The sequence below is a fragment of the Ostrea edulis genome, chromosome 6, assembly GCF_947568905.1.
Source record: "Ostrea edulis chromosome 6, xbOstEdul1.1, whole genome shotgun sequence".
Lineage (NCBI taxonomy): Eukaryota > Metazoa > Mollusca > Bivalvia > Ostreida > Ostreidae > Ostrea > Ostrea edulis.
The window spans coordinates 19,345,750-19,365,543 of record NC_079169.1 but is presented as its reverse complement, the minus strand read 5'-3'; the positions used below and the strand labels follow the sequence as shown (position 1 = coordinate 19,365,543).

The following is a 19,794-nucleotide window of genomic DNA, read 5'->3' as shown; positions in this document are numbered from 1 at the left end:
TCAATAAGCTTTGACAGAAACGGCAAATTACTAACTGGTCTATAGTTCGCGTATTCCAGTTCAAGACCCACCATCTTTAACAAAGGTCTAACGATAGCTTGTTTCCATTTTGACGGGAAATTTTATCGAATGTGATCTACAAGTACTATAAAAATATTCTCACGATTGACATTTTTAACACACCAGTCTGTTTGAATTTTGCCTGCTTGACTTGCTAAGATTACCTACATATTCTGGATGACTGACCAAGTTTAATTTATTTGGAAGCCAGGGTCGGGTTACACAAAACTATCATAAGATAGATCATAAGAGTGTTTTAAGATCCGCCTTCTGACAATCATAAGGTAGTACCGCTTCACAAAACTTAGATCTTAGGACGTTGTTATACTCATAACATTGTAAAATACCGTGTTTTAACGGCACGGGCGAATTTAATGCCATATAAAAGATTAAAGTATATAAAAATAGAGATAGAAAGTTGAAATATTATGATTTTAGTTATTTGTAATTATTTAATTAATATTTTAATAAAATTTGATACATTGTATTTTATATTATGTGATTTTACGCTATTTATTTCAAAAGTTACGCTCGGTTTGTCTACCATTTGATTACAGAAATTGTGATACAAAAGTTACGCTCGGTTTTTGTACCATTTGATTACAGAAATTGTGATACAAAAGTTTCGCTCGGTTTGTGTACCATTTGATTACAGAAATTGTGATACAAAATGAAAATGGTGAATGATGTCGGTATAAAAACTTCTATTTTCTCCCTCGTTCCACTCCTCCAAAAATAAACATTTCCTTGTTTAATTCGAAATAGAAATATATAGAGAGAAAAAACAATAATAGGATTGATGCAAGGTGAAGATAACGAACAGTGATCAAGCTCATAACTCCTATAAGCAATACAAAATAGACAGTTGGGCAAAGACGGACCCATGGACACACCACAGGCGGGATCAGGCGTCCAGGAGGAGCAAGCATCCCCTGTTGACCGGTCACACCCGCCGTCAGCCCCATATACTGATCAGGTAAACAGAGTTATCTGCAGTCAAAATCAGTGTGCCAAGAACGACTTAACAATTGGTATGAAACACGTCAGACAGCATTTGACCCACTGATAGGTTGTATTGACGAACTAGATCGTTATAACGACCATAGAATTTGCAAAATGCTGACTTCAATCGAGACTGTTGAAACCCCTGTACCATCAACTTGTTTGTCAGTAGCTTACCTCGATTTAAAAACTGACTATACGCAGAACAAGCTCTTGTATATCGAATCAGTTGAGATATATAAACACCATATGCAGGTGATAATGGAATATTGCTACATAAATATGGGAAGTTGACGATGGACAAGCTGAAATCATCCTGTTTGTCATACAGATGAGTTGTCAGTTTGCCGTTAATGTCTACTTTCAATAAAATATCTAAGTATGAAACAGAAGTGGACGACTCTTTGGTGTCCTTTATTTCGAGCTCGATGCGTTCATTACAAGTTCGCAACGTCACACTTGTTTTATCTAACAAAATAACATCCCTGAACGCAAACAAGATATTCCATAAACGAGGGTGTGGGTGGGTAAAGAGAGCCAAAAGCACATGTAATATTGTGCAAACTTGTAACGAACGTCGCATTAATGGAACCAAAAATGTGTTCAAATATATATGTATATACTGTACGCGAAAGCGTTCAGGTGGAAAAGCCAATAACTGAATGAAATGAAAAATTATGAAAACTGCCAAAGATAAAACGTAAAGAAATAAGCATTTGTGTCTCCAAGCAATAAATGAATGACATTCGAATGGATTCACTTGTGAACATGAAGCGGTACGAAGTCCATGCATTCAGATAAATCGGTGTCAAAAAACTTGATATATCTACGAAATCTTGAATTTTTCAGCTGCTGAAAAAAAATCATTATTGACTAACGAGGTGGAGAAAAAGATAGACACAAAACTCCACAGTTTTCATTGCAACGAAGGTAACTTTGGGAAATGTCACTTTTAAAGTGAATGTTTTAAATTCAACAGATATGTCCGGTTGGAGGGGAAAATGAAAAAAAGTATGCTTGTCCTCAGCATTGTAATGATAGGAGGAGATGTTTTTTTAAAAAAAAATACTTTCCAGGTGCCCTGCCTTTACCCTTCCCAGCAATTCTTGACCTTTCCATAGGAGGCATCATGGAAATATGTCAGCGATGGTGATATCCACTTTCGTTATATACCCGTTTTGTCAGTCACGCGTCCGTTCATTTAACGTTGAAAGAACGTTATATCAGTTTCGCATATGTCCCACTTTCGTTTAATCCGGTAGATATCCGTTATCCCGACGGTAATGTCCGTTAATCGACCGTTAATTGTCCTGTACATGTCCAATAATCGTGCGGTTATTGTGTGTTTTATACGCTTCATACAACGATCGCAGGATCGGCGAGCAAAGGCGGGGCCGACTTTTATCAACAAATACCAACGGACAGCATTGTGTTTATCAGTGCGACGTCTGTTTCTGCTATCTGGTAAGGTGTGACTGCTTCATAAGCAGCAAAAGTAGGAAAAATTGTCTGTGAGATATTCTAAATGAATATTGAGTTCATCACAAAAATCACATGTCGTGGTATACGAAGCTTATCAATGATGGCCACATTAAAACAAGTATCTGAATATCGTAAGATCTCTAACAATCTTAAGATATGGCAGTTTTGTGAAACAGTTATGATGTGATTTATTGAAAACAATTTGGTCAAATCGTAGTCGTAAGATAGTTTTGTGAAACTAACCCTTGGTGTAATGCCTAACAGGCCTGGCCTGGAATTTCACGAAAGAAACTCAAGTCCAAACTTGCTCTGAGATTTTACTGCTCAAATAAAAGAAATTTCAAACTTAATTTTGAGATTTTTTTCCCCCCGAGAAATCCAAGCCTGCTCTAGAATAATGAAACAGACAGGAATTGTACATGTAAACGTACAGGGATTATACCTTTAAACATACATGACATCAACATGCACCAGGTACTTCAAATTACCTATATTTTCTTAAGTGACAAAGTTGAATGAGGGGGGAGGGGGCTGCCACAGGTTCATTTTCTGCTAAATATACCATGTATTCTACAGTGAGGAAGATTCTATGCATAATAAGTACATTTGTAGATCTAGATATATATGTATAATATTCAATCGGACACGCTTCATATGGAGCATTTAACATACATTTTCCAGTGAAGTTTACGTTCTTTCATTATTATTTTTGCGAGGAGATTTAATTCTACGTGATTACATTTTCTAAAGTACCATGCACCAGATTCTGCATTGACCTACATTTTCTGAATGAGTGAATCAGGTGACACTCATTTCCAATAACGGATATAATACATTCTACACATCTCAGACCCTGTGGGGATCCGGGTTAGAATAGGTCATCAGTACCCCTTGCTTGTCGTAAGAGGCGACTAAATGGGGCGGTCCTTCGGATGAGAACGCAAAATCCGAGGTCCCGTGTCGCAGCAGGTGTGGCACGATAAAGATCCCTCCCTGCTCAATGGCCCTATGCGACGAGTAAAGGCCCAAATTTTGCAACCCTTCACCGGCAGTTGTGACGTCTTCATATGAGTGAAATATTCTCGAGAGGAACGTTAAACAATATATAATCAATCGACACATTTCAGAACTTTAAGCAAACTTGCTCCAGATGATGGCCTCTGGTTTTCAGAATTAGGGAGGGTATTAAATACCCTGTGCCAAATACAATTTCAAGTACCTAATGTATTTTACAATGAGGTAACTAATTAGTTACAATTAGAATAGCTCCATGTGTGATTTTAATAGCTGTAAATACATTTTCGGTATCTTTAAAGGCAAACACCAGGGAGTGGGTGTTTCTGTCTTACTGTCGTCATCTCTAGTTTTAATAACGCTTGATCGGCATGTATAATCAATTTCAGATCAAAGTGATGTCATAACCCAGATCTGTCGTGTCAACTGGTTCATCTTCATCTTTCTAACGGGTTTCTTCTTAATAATGCTTGGATCTTCAAAGGTCGATTGATCTCTTTGGCATCAATTTTACATTACCTTGCTTTGTACAATGCACATTCAGATTGTAAATTTAAATTCTGCTATTTTCTTATTGAATCCTACAGATGCGACGCAATGCAAATGTGAGTGAAATCTAAAACTGTATGTTAAACACCTGTATGACAGTTAGGTACAAAACATACATGACATTGCACCTGGAATCAGATTGAATGAATTTGTGAGAAGCGCAAAGAGTCGAATCAGTCGATCAAACTGCAGGACACACGGACAGTTTCATGTCGGTCTAATCTCAAATTTAGGACACGGATGGTTTCATTCATCTTCTGGACACTAAACCAAGGTGCGTATATTTTCTAGAAAAAGTTTCCAAGTTACCATAACGCTTGCTTATATCCACTCTCCTCCTATCCTAACCGTCGTTCGGTATGTAACATGAGTGATATGTATTCTTCTCTGGTCATCAATTAATTATCATCTCTGTCAGGTCATCAGTTATCATCATCTCTGTCTGGTCATCAGTTATTATCATCTTTGTCTGTCTGGTCATCAGTTATTATCATCTCTGTCTGGTCATCAGTTATTATCATCTCTGTCTGTCTGGTCATCAGTTATCATCATCTCTGTCTGGTCATCAGTTATTATCATCTCTGTCTGTCTGGTCATCAGTTATTATCATCTCTGTCTGTCTGGTCATCAGTTATTATCATCTCTGTCTGTCTGGTCATCAGTTATCATCATCTCTGTCTGTCTGATCATCAGTTATCATCATCTCTGTCTGGTCATCAGTTATCATCATCTCTGTCTGTCTGGTCATCAGTTATTATCATCTCTGTCTGTCTGTTCATCAGTTATTATCATCTCTGTCTGTCTGATCATCAGTTATTATCATCTCTGTCTGTCTGTTCATCAGTTATTATCATCTCTGTCTGTCTGGTCATCAGTTATTATCATCTCTGTCTGTCTGGTCATCAGTTATTATCATCTCTGTCTGGTCATCAGTTATTATCATCTCTGTCTGTCTGATCATCAGTTATTATCATCTCTGTCTGTCTGACCGTCAGTTATTATCATCTCTGTCTGTCTGATCATCAGTTATTATCATCTCTGTCTGTCTGACCGTCAGTTATTATCATCTCTGTCTGTCTGGTCATCAGTTATTATCATCTCTGTCTGTCTGGTCATCAGTTATTATTATCTCTGTCTGTCTGGTCATCAGTTATCATCATCTCTGTCTGTCTGGTCATCAGTTATTATCATCTCTGTCTGTCTGTTCGTCAGTTATTATCATCTCTGTCTGGTCATCAGTTATTATCATCTCTGTCTGGTCATCAGTTATTATCATCTCTGCTGAAACAGTTGGATATCCCTTTCTCATTATTAGTTAACAAACTTTTCTGAATGTCGTCCCTTTTCATTCTAACATGCATGTCCAAGTTAACAAAAAGTGTCCCCACACTTGCAAAGCTAATGACCCAACTACCGGGTAACTTACGTCAGCGCATTTTCTTTGTCTAATGTTCGAACAATAGGTATATAACAGCCTTTATGATAAGAAGTTTTAAGGCCATTGACCATTTAAAAAAAACTTATTCATCACGTTCGCTTCCAAGTACAATTTTTCCATCCCTCATTTTGGCTTTTTGATACTGCTTCCTAAAACCCCCAATCAGACTGTTATTGAGCTTACCTTAAAAAACGGTCAATTTCATAAAACCCCTAACTGAACTATTACTGAGCTTACTTTAAAAAAGCTCAAATTCCTATAACCCCGAACTGAACTATTACTGACCTTATCTAAAAAAAAAAAAAAAAAAAAAAAGTTAAATTATCGCTACGGTTTTACAGAATGGAATGCCATAACTGCCTTATGTGGATGTGTTTCATTATAAGGTGGTGCCTTTTCGTTATATAATGTGTTTCTTTCATCATAAGGTGGTGCTTTTTAATCACATGCTGTGGTTCTTTCGTTATAAAGTGGTGCTTTTTCAAGAATTATATTATGTGGTTCTTTCGCCGCGGTGGTCTTGAGGTTTGAGCGATCGCCCCGCACGCAGAAGGCCAGGTTTTGAATCCCGGCCGCGACAGACCTAAGTCGTTAAAACAGGCAGTGACAGTTCCATCGCCAAACGTTCGGCATCAGGTGTGAATATCACGGGTCCTCGGACATGAGCTTAAAAACGGATGTCCCGTGTTACAGAAGGTGTGGCATGCTAAAGAACCATCACTGCTCAATGGCCGTAAGCGCCGGGCAAAGGTCTAAATTTGATGCGGTCTTGGTGACGTCTCCATATGAGTGAAAAATTCTCTCGAGAGACGTTTAACAAGATACAATCAATGATGTGGTTCTTTCATGATAAGGTGGTGCTTTTTTAAAAATAATATTCTGTGGTTCTTTCATGATAAGGTGGTGCTATCGTATTATGTGCTGTGATTCTTTCATGATAAGGTAGACTTTTTAGTGCTATTTTATTAAATGTTGTGGTTCTCTTTCATGCTAAAATTCTAATTTCTGCTGCAGATATCGCTGAGTTAGTGAGCACTAGGAATATTTGCCATTGGTTTTCTATTCTGTCGTTTCAATATATGTGGTTTGACAAATAAGTTCAAACTCTGGACAGTTGTTTTTTGTTCAGACAACTCTTTGTTGCTCTTCTTTAAGATTTTAATTAGACTCTGTTGCGTCATTGTGCTGAGGCCTCCCAATTTCCTGCGATATTCGATATATAGTAAACACAATCACTAATGGATTGTACGGTAAATAGAAATGACGTATTGTTCCCAGAAGGACTTATTGAAATCGCATAAAATTCCATTATACTCATCCAATTCAAAACTCTAAACAACGTTTTATGATGATTTGTGTAATATCGATAATTAACGACATGGTCATTTATAAGGTACATACATGAACAAGATTTAAACTGTCTGTCTGGTTGAGGCTATTTCTAACCAAAACTCGCAATTGTAATCGTTATGATTATCTACCATTAGACAAATTTAAATGTAGATCTCGCTGGCAGCCAACACCTTGGATTATTCCGTTGCAGGGGTAAGCGTTGTTCCCAAATCTCATTTTAAAATCAAATTATAGGTCAATATTTGCGATTTTGATTGATTGTTTTGCTGTTTTCCGCCATACTCAACAATTTTTCAGTTATCTGGTGGCGCCCAGTTTTATATTGGTGGAAAAGAGAATCCAGATACAATGTACCTGGGAAGAGACCATCGACCTTCCGAAAGTAAACTGAGAAACTTTCTCACTTATCGGCGCGAGCGGGATTCGAACCCGCGCCGGTGTAGAGGCAAATTTTGACCCCCATAGAATAATGACCGGACGTCATTTTTCGACGCCGGGGTCATTTTTCGACGTAGAAAAATTGGATAATTTTGTAGAAAGAAGACCCAGAGGTAATTATTTTGCTTGTCATACCTGAAAAATAATTACCCCAGTAGAAAAATGACCCCCTCCCTTTCTTAGCATATTGATTTATTTTAAAGGAGTTAATACCCGTTTTCAGGTCATTATTTACCCAGAGTTATCGTTCCTGCTGCTCCTCTTATCAAATGTATTCCAGGTGTAAAAAATTTTTCACGGTTAATAAAATAAAAGTAAGAACTATTTCATTAAATTTGAGGGAAACCCACTGTAGGTTCCATGACCAATCACAACTGGGAAAAACCCACATATTTCAGGGACGGATCCAGGGAATTTTTAAAAAGGGGTTCTACCATAAATTTTAGTTCTCAAAAGGGGGATTCCATTCTCAAAATGTGGTAACGATAGGCAGAGGTACAACCTATAAAACCTCCAAACCTCCCTCTGAATCTACCAATGTATTTATGCTATATATTTACATGTATAGATCTTGTGTAATCAAACACACACATAAAAAAGAGCTGCGTCTAAATACAATTATACTTCTTGTGTCATAGAGAGGCGTGAAATCTTAAAACTGATGAATTGACTATACATTTTTTGCAACTGAAGTCAATAGCTTATTTCATTTACGCACCATTATCGTTTTTCAAGAATTTTGAAAAATGAGTAAGTGTTGATAAAAGTATTAGTGAGTATGCGAACGATAACTTTGGGTAGACTATAGCATTTCACTGGATAATTTATGCCTATCAGGGGTGTAGGACAAGGGGACGGGGGCTTGTACCCCTAACTTTTTAGCCGAGTTGCAACGAATTTGAACTCGGCTATTGGGTTGGTGATGCGGGCGGGCGGGCGGGCGGTTGGGCGTCAACAAATGGTTTCCGGATGATAACTCGAAAAGTTTACAATCTAATCAAATGAATCTTTGATATATTGTTGGGTACCAGGTAAGGAAGACTCCTATTGATTTTGGAGAAAAATGGTCAAATCACAGTGACCGAAAATAGAATGAAAATTTCAGAAAAATTTGGTTTCCGGATGATAACTCAGAAAGTTTAAATCTGAATCAAATGAAACTTTTATATATTGTTGGGTACTATGTAAGGAAGACCCCTATTGAGTTTGGAGAAAATGGGTCAAAGGTCAAGGTCACAGTGACCGAAAATAGATTTAAAATTCCAAAAAAAATTAGTTTTCGGAGAATAACTTGAAATTTTTAATTTGAATCAAATGAAACTTGGTTATATTGTTGGATAGCAGCAAAGTAAGGCCCCTATTGATTTTGGAGAAAAAAGGTCAAGGTCACAGTGACTAAAAATAGATTGAAAACTTCAGACAAATATGGTTTCTGGACAGTAACTTAAAAAGTTTAAAACTGAAATTAGTTCTTCACAATTATAAATATGCCACATCATTCCTGACTTTACAATGTATCCCATGCAACTCGGTTTATGCACCCCTGGGTGCATATATTGATTTTTTAACACAAAATTAACATAGATTGATCAGATGAGTATATACCACGGTAAAAAAAACCCTCAATTTGTCTGCATTCTTAAGCAAAGTCTGACATTTGATATCATACTCCGTATTCTTTGTAAAAATATTTATAGCTACATTGACTATATGCAATTCTGAATGGGTTAGCATAACACTCTAACCTTAATAACACATGGGGACACGGATTTCACAATAATGGCAGTAGCTACTCTGTGTATATCAAATCAATTACGCACTCTGTTTGCATGTTATGGTCCTTAGTGTAGAATAAACTAATGCATGTTTACAAATGTAACTATAGAGCCCCCTTCCACGCCTGAACCCATATTCCCTTTATGGCAAGACGATTGCATGTATCTCGATATAACTATGCATGTATTTACTCGTAATAACGAATATAACTCGTTGTGACTAGACACTTATTTGGTAGGAGTCACTATTTTGTTAAAACAAGTAAATCTTATTTTTGAAACAAAATTATAATTCCTAATAGGTTTTAATCTGGTTACGTTTCATATGAATGATAGATTTACTTATAATATGACAATGTTGGACTGCCTCCCTTAGGCATTACCAGAGAAATAATCCTTAATAAAATTTACAAGGGGGTCATTATCTACGAGGGTAATTTTTCTAAACGTGAGATGGACTGATTTTTTGAAAGTCATTTTTTCTACGGACAAAAGGGGTCATTATTCTACGCCGAATAATGACCGGGGGTCACTTTTCGACGTCGAAAAATAACCCCGGTCATTATTCTATGGGAGTCAAAATTTGCCTCTACACCGGCCGGAGGTGAGAGGCCGTGTGAGATTTTGAGCCCCCCCCCCCCCCCCCCCCCCGGTCTTTGTTTTGTTACTGGGGTTTAGAGTTTATGTATTACATGTAACGTGCGTGGTTTCTTGTTCTAATTCAAATAATACGACTTTATTTGACAATGAATTCAACATCAGATTTTTTCTCTCTCCTCTATCTCTCCTACTCCGTGTCATTTATTAATATACCTAAGCGTGATTGAATAAATGACCTGAAATTTTAAGGCCTAAAAATTCGTTTTACGACATGATAACTGTTTCAAAAAGCGCGTGGGAGATTCTGTATAGTTATATTTTATTGCGATTCAATTAGCAGTGCAGAGGTATTTGAGATAATAGAACACGAAATTACCACTGCTTTTTTAACCTTTGCAGTAAATAGTTTTATTGCTCTTTCCCACGCTGAAATAGTTAATGGACCAAAATGAAATGCAATCTCCTTGATGTCTTTACTTCTTAAGTCTTTCATTAAATGGATATACAAAGACATTTAAGTTGTAAACTCTATGGTAGTCACATGTACGTTACAAGAGCGATGATTTAGATAATTGAAATTATTATTAAAAGTACGTACCTTAGCACTTGCATTCCATTTCCCTTTATGAAGAAAATGAAATTATTATTACTTTGAATTTTTTTCCCTCGCCTCGTCTGTAAGGTGAGTATAAGACGCTAGTTCATCAAAATTGACAGGAATGAAAAATATATAGGATATGTGTATTAAAAGGTGTGGTGGTGACATTTTTGTATTTTGCATAGGCATTACAATTTTAGTGTAAAATCATTAATTGAAAAAACAACACTTGTAGCGAAATAACTACAGCGTGAATTAAGAATTTCGAGAAATAAAAATTCCATTATTCCTCTCAATTATAACTAGAAAGGAAGTCACCATGCCACCAGTCAGATGGCTCTAAAAAAAATTAATCGCACGTTTAAGATTTTGTGCATGCTAAGACTATTTTATGAAACATGCCTAAATGTATCAGAGAGACGTTCTAATGTTTTAGAAAAAAAAATCTATGAAAATTGAAAACGTTATTTGTTAAGGGTTCTTTAAATCTACGGATAAAATCTTCAACAAAAAAAAAATAAATAAATAAAAAATAAATAAATAAATAAACTGTGTCAATTAGAAAAAAGATACATTAGAAAAATACATTTTAAAAAGAAATTGAAATAAAATGACCAAGCGTCAGATTTATCGCCATATTTTAGATTTGAATCAAGCGAAAGAAACAATAACGATCCTGATAAAAATTGATAGAAATTACTCAAATAACCATATTTTTGCTACAATGTAATTCTATGCACTTTTCATGAAGACATTAGTTTCCTTTGTAAATTCATTTCATTTGTAAACCATTTTACATCAAGCGAATGTAGTTTTCTGATTACAATGTTCTCTATGCCTACATTTTTTATAATTCCGATCGGGATTGGTTCAGATTTGAAAAATTGCAGAATTTCTGAATTTTGACAATTTGATTTTGATTTTTTTAAAAAAATTTTTCTAATTGTATAATTCAAATTTGAAAAAAATAACACAATGAATAAAATGATGCAGAAATTGATATATTCTAGAATAAAATAAATTCAACCTAGGATTTTGGATATCTTGGACTTTTTAGAAAATTTGATTAAGAAAAAATTACAATTACACATTCCGCAAATGACGTCATCATATTTCATCTTTAACCTTAAGATATGACCTTGATTACATGTATTTTTTAGGACAAAAGATTGTTTATACATGTATCCAAAATATCAGGTTTCTACTGCTCGTTAACCGTTACTTTATAATAGACAGATGAAATAAATGCATTCAAGATTCTGACTCCCAGACCCAGACAGATATTGGACGTTTCCCATATTTTTTTTCAGAATATGCCAGATACATGCCATGGATTATGTTACATGCGGTTTGTTCATAACATAAATATTAGTATTATGGATATTTCATTTATCAAATTAATGAATTTAAGAAGATATAAGCGAAAATTAATTTCACTATATGTACCTTAAAACAAAACAATTGCAAGAAAATGAGCATTTTCAACACAAGTTTAGTTAGGAAATGATAAGCATATCAGATGTATGTAGTATTTATATATATCTCGTAACAGGTTCGGTACGCAAGAGCTTGTTCTACGTATGACGTGTTTTTAAATAGAGGCAGGCTACTGACAAACAAGTTGATGGTACATGGGTTTCAACAGTCTCGATTGAAGTCAGCATTTCGCAAATTCTATGGTCGTTATAACGATAGTTTGACGTGTTTCATATCTTAGGCCGTTCTTGGCACACTGATTTTGACTACGGATTACTCAGTTTTCCTGATCAAGACATAGGCTCATGGCGGGTGTGACCGGTTGACAGGGGAGGTTTACGCCTCCTAGGCACCTGATTCCAACTCTTAAGTTTGCATTTTTATAGGAGTTTTAAAATTAATCACTGTTCTTCATATTCACCTTTTCACTATAAAACAAAATGTAAACTCCATTTTAATATTTGTAGCCATCTAATTTTCGTCAATAAATCACCTTCTGCTTAATCATACAGGACTGCTACATATATGATACATAAAAGAAATGTTGAAATAAGAGCCTATTTTTGTCAAATATTTTTATTTGGGTTTTGCTACGCTATAGTGAGTTTGCAAAAGAGAAAATAGTTGATACTGACGTATACATACAAAAATCTGGAAAGGTGGTTTCATCCCAAAATAATGTTTCACGATTTTTTAATTATGTGTTCGTTACAATATTAAAAAGTAAATAGACCACGGTCTACATTAAGTGCACTTTACGCGAAAAATATGACCACTTAACCATAATGTGAATTGACCTTACAACAAGATGAGATGTTCATTATCAGTATGAGTGTTGTTTTATGGGTAATGCATTCTATTATCCAGGACATTCAGCCATAATGATATAAGAATAAACTAGATTCTGTCACTAAAATGTTCTTTTTAAACATAATGAAAGTGCACCCCATGGTATTATCACACGCAATGTTTACTTGAGCCGCTAAATGTCCAACTGCCCTTTCTCGGTGAAATTATCTTGCGTTTGTCTGTTTAGACTTATACTGCAAGGTGATTTTTCAACTGATGTTTGCTTTGCCACTAAATTGCGCATCATGGACTCTATATTATACAAATTAAAGACCTTTTTTCTTTTGAGAACCTGTCTGTTGCACTTCTGGACAAGAAATTGCAAAAATTCAGTGACACTCTCCTTACAATACAGTCAGTGCAGACTGAAGATTGTTCGAAAGTCGGTTTCTATCATAAACCTATATACATTTTGATAACTTTAATCTCTGCCTTTGTATCTATGCTTATTTCTTTCAGAACGTGAATTCGGAACAAATTAACATTTTCTTTCAATCTTACTAGTTGAAATGTTTCATATCACTTTAATCATCTAGTAAATAGATACATTTCAAAATTATGTATAATACCTCAATCGATTATCGCATGATTTTATGATCATGAAACCGAGAATGCATAATGTCCATGTACGCAATTTTGCAACATATTTAAACTACATGGAGAATTTAAATATATTGAAACATAATAAAGCAAATTATAGGTTGTTTTTATTAGGAATAATTTACAAACCACCTGTTCAGATTTGCAATGTTTTGTTGGCTCTGTTTCCTTGGGCAATTTGGACGTAGCCATTTTGGGGATATTTAAATAAAAACCATTTACGAAAAGTCTACTATTCTGCCAAACCTTTGCAGTAAGTAGATATATTATTTTTGCGCACATACTAGAATATGCAAGTTGGTTAAATGTAGATAGGTACTAAATCTCATAGCAATGTAATTATTTTTGTGATCTTCATTCATTTGATTGAATGATAAAAAGAGATAAATAAACTTGTTAAAATGACAAATTTTTAATGTCAGAAGTTCAGAAAAATCTCTTATTCATAAATATGTATAAATTGATTGTGGATATTATGGAAATCATTGTATAATAGACATACTGTACCATAGAGGAATGCCAGCATAGGAGTTATTGCCCTTGACAACATTTTTTATAATGAATAATTGATTATCTATGGAAAATATAAACTTATTCACTATCAATAGTTTACCTTTTTTTTTATTATTATACGCCCGTCTTTAAACAAGACATTTTTAAAGAAGATGCAGCGTTGTTTGTACGTCCGTCCGTCCGTTCAGGGTATTCTGACTCTAATTTGATTTCTCTGTCACATATCAAGCTGAAACTTGCTATGTAGCTTCTTTGTGGACCACTCTGGATCTTATTGCAATTTTGAACAATTTCGATCGCTCTTGACGGAGTTGTGGCCTTTTCGTTGAAAATTCTTCTTATATGGAGGGTACGTAATTTGTCTGCCTTAAACTTCTCCCACAATTTTCAAGTGAGGACCATCTTGTTTTACAGAGTGTATGGATATTGATGATAAGCATGTGGCAAGGATTTTGATTTTTCTAAAAATTTTGAGAACATTTCAGGTTATTGAACTTTGTCCGTTTTGAGATTTGTTCTGTGAACCCCTCTTACAGTTTTCAAGTGAGAACCTTCTTATTTTACAGTATTTATAATAAGTATTGAAGATATGCATGTGGCAAGGCTTTGATTTTCTTTAATTTTTGAGAAAATACAGGCTATTCAACTTAGTCAGTTTTGAGGAATTATTACATAGAGGGTACATGATTTGTCTGTTTTTCCTTCCACAGTTTTCAAGTAAGGACCTTAATTTACAGAGTATTCTTATGTGTATGGAAGATGTGCATGTGGTAAGGATTTTTATTTTCTTCAATGTTTGAGAAAATTACAGGTTGCTGACCTTGGACAGTTTTGAGGAAATATTGCATAGAGAGTACATGATTTGTCTTTTATTTTTCCTTCTACAGTTTTCAAGTGTGTACCTTCTTATTTTACAGAATGTTTGTATGGGTAGGGAGGATGTACATGTGGCAAGGATTTTGATTTTCTTCATTTGTAAAGAAAATTACAGATTGTTGAACGTTTAGGATATATTTATATCATGCAAATAAAGTATTATAGATCACAGCTTGATGGCTGATGTAAAGCTTATACAGTACCAACTTTGATGCATCAGATGTGCATGTCGACAAATAATGTCTTTTCAGTGCATGATGCTCAAGCCGAAATTTTGGAAATTCGAAAAAACAATAAACTTATAAGAGCTAGAAGGAAAACTAGAGCGCCAAAAACTGGAGCCAAATTCGTCCAAGGATAGGGGTTATGCACGAGGGAGATAATCCTTAATTTTGAAATGAATTTCTAAATTTTATCCCAGCAATTGAATATGCATCCGTATACTACCTAACGCAGAGTGCTACAAATTATGTCTCAAGAAAAACACTGCGTGTAAGGATTTTCACGGGCGTACTATGTACCGTTTGCGGTACTCTTGTTTTACTCTGAAAGATATATTTCTACCATGCGCAAATTTTAATTCAATAAAGAAAATCAAGAATTATTAAAATTAATACATTTCCTGATTAACTTTGTAGATGATGAATTCCAGTGAAGGGATTAATTACACAGACGTAGAGAATATTGTCTACGATCCTGTCGATGTTGGGACAACCCCATCCATTATTTTCCTCATCATTCTCCTGGTCATTGGAACAGTAGCCAATGGTCATGTTTTTGGAATTTTCCTTTTCCGTTACAATAGGAAATCAACATATGTCACATTCGTACTAGCCCTAGCGTTGATAGATCTGCTCGTCTGTGTTATAGACCTTCCGCTGGAGATATTGGATCTGGGGTACCCGTATGACTTTTACAGTGAGCCAGGATGTAAACTTTTTAAATTTATCAGTGCAGCATTGATTCTAAGCTCGGTACTCACTTTGACTCTTTTGTCACGTGACCGATTCAAGAGAATTTGTCATCCTTTGAGTCCCCAATGGTCGAATTCTACATGCAGACGATACATAGCCGGAGGCATAGTGTCATCGGTCATCCTCGCAGCCCCCGTATTTTACGTCCATGGATTACATGCCGTAAAGCTGCCAGATGGAAGAGTTGTCCAGAAGTGTTTTTTTGAAGACGATATCGACGAATCTTTAAACCCGCCGTTAATACATCTATCTGTTTTGTATATTCTCTTTTTTGTGTGTGTTCTTGTATTGATCGTTAGTTATGCATATATAATGATAGTCATTTACCATCGCAGAAAATCGTTTCATCAAGCAGGTAAGATGAATGAGCGTTCAGTATCAAATCTTAACTCTAGCCAACAATCCAAAAGTAAGACGCAGTCAAAAGGAACCACATGTGCCTCTGATAATGAAAAGTTCGAAAACACTGAAAGTAATTCAAAGGAGAATTACTCACAAAATGAGTGGACAAGACAAAAATCATATGAGATATCAACCGTCCAAAATGCAATGGAATTTTACAAAATCAAATCACTGCAGGTGGTTCCAAAAATCCGAACTGACAAGAAAGCAGTAGCCAGTAGCAATCGGTCGACAATCATCCTGTTTATCATTACCGCCATCTTCATTGTCGTCTATCTACCGTATCTTGTGCTTGGGGTGTTTTTGTGTGTGGTAGAAAACTTTAAGGCCAACATGAGTGTATTAGAATTAAGTGTATATCGCCTTTCAATGCGACTCATGTTCCTCAATAACGTGGTCAACTGCTTTGTGTATGGCATTTTCGATTCCAGATTTAACAGAGCTTGCAGAGATATGTACAAGAAATTGTTTAAATTTTCATGATTGTCGTAGCACCGTATCCCACCCCTGTTGTGTACGAAGGCCCATCTTTGCCCTTCTCCTAATGTTGTATTCTTTATAGGATTTATGTGATTTTTCACTTCTCTCTATATTCACTTTTTCATGATTTAAAGTATTTTCAAATTACCGTGTTACGGAAGTCACATGCTGGGACTGCGCTTTCCAATATAACATGCCAGGATCGACCGTTCCTATGCAATATGTTGGAATCAAGCTTTCATAAATAAGTAAAACATAATACATATTACTAGGAAACAAGCATTTCTATATGATATGTCGAGATAGATCGTTTCTATTCAATATGTCTGGATCCAGTATTCCTGTGTAATAATTGTGGATTCTGTATTTCTATGTAATATGTCTGGAATAATCATTTCTTTGTAATACTGTATACAGGGAAATATTCGCCCCCGTTTTATTTTCGTCCCTTTCGCTCTCGTCGTCAGTGGGCGAATTTAAGACTGGGCGAAACCGTTTTTTTCTCTTATCTCTCTTCTAACTCAAATGTGTCTAGGCGAATTTAAAACGAAGCAAAACTGCCAAAAAGTGTAGAAAGTCGAAAATAACACGAGGTGAAAATAACCCTGTATACAGATTTACTCTTAATGGTTTGGTTATATTATGTAGAATTGTAATGTCAATATTCAAAAAATGATATTCCTTCCACTAGCAACCTGACAATTTTACTGTACATATGTTACTTGTTATTCATTCATTACCTGTTTGTTTTATATGTCGGTACTCTCATGCCTCATGTGAGGCCAAAAAGTGAAATAGAAGCTTCAAAGTTCATATGTAATTTACATGTATTGAGTACTTTTTATATTCTAAATGAATAGCAGTATAGAATAAATTAAAAACTGTTTTTGTTGTTCTTTAAATTGTATTCTTACACGAAAGCAAAGTCGATGATTATTACATGATGCTATTTTGATCGAGTTTGGGATTACGAATATTACATAAAGCGTGAAGCAAGTCGCCCAATGTCCTCACAGGTAGAATACAACTAACAGACCCACGGACGAAAATGGTCATCTAAGTATCGTAAGAAAATATAACGTAATTTGTGTTGGTTGGTTGATTGATTGAATTTGTTTAACGTCCCTCTGGAGAATTTTTCACTCATATTGAGACGTCATCCTTGCCGGTGAAGGGATGCAAAATTTAGGCCTATGATCCGCGCTTACGACCTTTGAGCAGGGAGGGATCTTTATTGCGCCACACCTGATGTGACATGGGGCCTCGGTTTTGCGGTCTCATCCGAAGGACCACCCAATTTAGTCGCCTCTTACGACAAGAAAGGGGTAATGAGTACCTATTCTAACCTGGATCCCCACGAGACGTATAGAGTATTATGAGTTACAAAAAGTGGGTGTTATACTGTAGGCATTTGTCTTGATTGAACACGACAATCATTATTCTAAACCAAAAAAAAAAAAAATAAAAAAAAAATAAAAATAGAGGTGAATATGCTCTTATGGAAGTTAACTCCTTAGCTTTTGAACACAACCGAGCCAGATGGTATAACTGTAATTGTTTTTTGTTTTTTAATTTCATGACCCCAAACATATCATTCATGGGAGTGTACTAGAATGTCTTTGTCGTAAGGTATCCGTGGAGTTTTAAGAAAGGGAACTCCTAACTGTTTAGGTTCATGCTAGATGCGTAGATATTTTATTGAAAATGAATATTGATTGATGTTTCCCGCCACACTCAACAATTTTCAGAAAATGAATATTAAGGGTAAACTACACGTACTGTAACAACTTAACTTTATGAAAGGTGAAGCTAACGAACAGTGACCAATCTCATAACTCCCAAAAGAAATACAAAATAAAAAGTTTGGCAAATACGGATCCCTGGACATACCAGATATGAGATCAAGTGTATTGGAGGAGTAAGCATCCCCTGTCTTCCGATCACACCCGCCCTGAGTCCTATATGACAAACGAGATGATTGCAGCTTTTCCATCGTCAACTAGCAATATTCTATTATCACAACTGATGCGATACGAAAGAACTTGTTTTGTTTTTGATGAGTTTTTAAATCGAGGCAGGCTACCGACAAACATGTCCATAATACAGGGATTTCAACAGTCTCATTTGAAGTCAGCAGTTCGCAAATGTTTGGTCGTTATAACAATCTGGTTGGCCAATACACACTGTCATTGGGTCAAATGCTGTCCGACGTGTTTCATACCGATTGTTAGGCCGTTTTTGGACACACTGATTCTGACTACGGATTACTCCGTTTACCTTATCAAGATTTAGGTCTCATGACAGGTGTGACCGGTTGACAAGGGATGTTTACTCCTCTTAGGCACTTTATCATACCTCAGTTATATCAAGGGGTCTGCCGTGCCCAGCTTTCTATCATATATTCCTTACAGGAGTTATAAGATCGATCACTATTTCTAATCTTCACCTTTTCATAAGCATAAATTGTTGTCGCAAAAAGTGTTTGATTTATTGTATGTTATATGATCTATACCTTCCCATCATCATGTCAATGCAATTAGCAAAGGTTTGCTTAATGCTTTTGATTTTTTATTGTATTTTAGAAAACGAACAGTGATCAATCTCATAACTCCTATAAGCAATACAATATAGATAGTTGGGCAAACACAGACCCCTAGATAGACTAGAGGTGGGACCAGGTGCCTAGGAGGAGTAAGCATCCCTTGTCGACCAGTAACACCCGCTGTGAGCCGTATATCTTGATCAGGTAAACGGAGTTATCCGTAATCAAAATCAGTGTGCCAAGAACGGTCTAACAATCGGTATGAAACATGTCAGACAGCAATTGACCCGATGATCGGTTGTATTGGCAAACTAGATCGTTATAACTACCATATAATATTAGAAATGCTGACTTTAAACGAGACTGTTGACACTCCTGTACCATCAACTTGTTTGTCAGTAGATTGCCTCGATTTAAAAAACTTACCATACCCAGAACAAGCTCTTGCGTATCGGATTAGTTGAGAGATATAAACACCAAATGAAAGTGATAATGAAATATTGCTACATAAATACAGGACGTTGACGATGGAGAAGATGAAATCATCCCGTTTGTCATAAAGTTGAGTTGATAGTTTGCCGTTAATATCTACTTTCAATAAAATATTTAAGTATGAAGCAGAAGTTGACGACTCTGTGGTGTCTTTGATTCCGAGTTCACTGGATATACCGAATCGACATCTAAAGGAAAATTATTATTGTTAATAGAGACAGTCGTCGATATATCTACATGTCGAATTGAAGGCCACAGCAAGATATTTTTTCTTTTTATGT

General features: G+C 35.7%; 1 protein-coding gene across 1 annotated transcript; it reads left to right on the top strand.

Annotated features, from left to right (window-relative positions):
- The first annotated feature begins 15,264 nt into the window (after positions 1-15,264).
- Positions 15,265-16,482, top strand: LOC125647039 (neuromedin-U receptor 1-like). Its single transcript, XM_048873735.2, has one exon. It carries the CDS (start codon positions 15,265-15,267, stop codon positions 16,480-16,482), a length of 1,218 nt encoding a protein of 405 aa, XP_048729692.2.
- Positions 16,483-19,794: the final 3,312 nt, after the last annotated feature.

Excerpts from the sequence above, each read along its gene's own strand:
- LOC125647039 (XM_048873735.2), top strand. The coding sequence starts at position 15,265 with ATGAATTCCAGTGAAGGGATTAATTACACAGACGTAGAGAATATTGTC.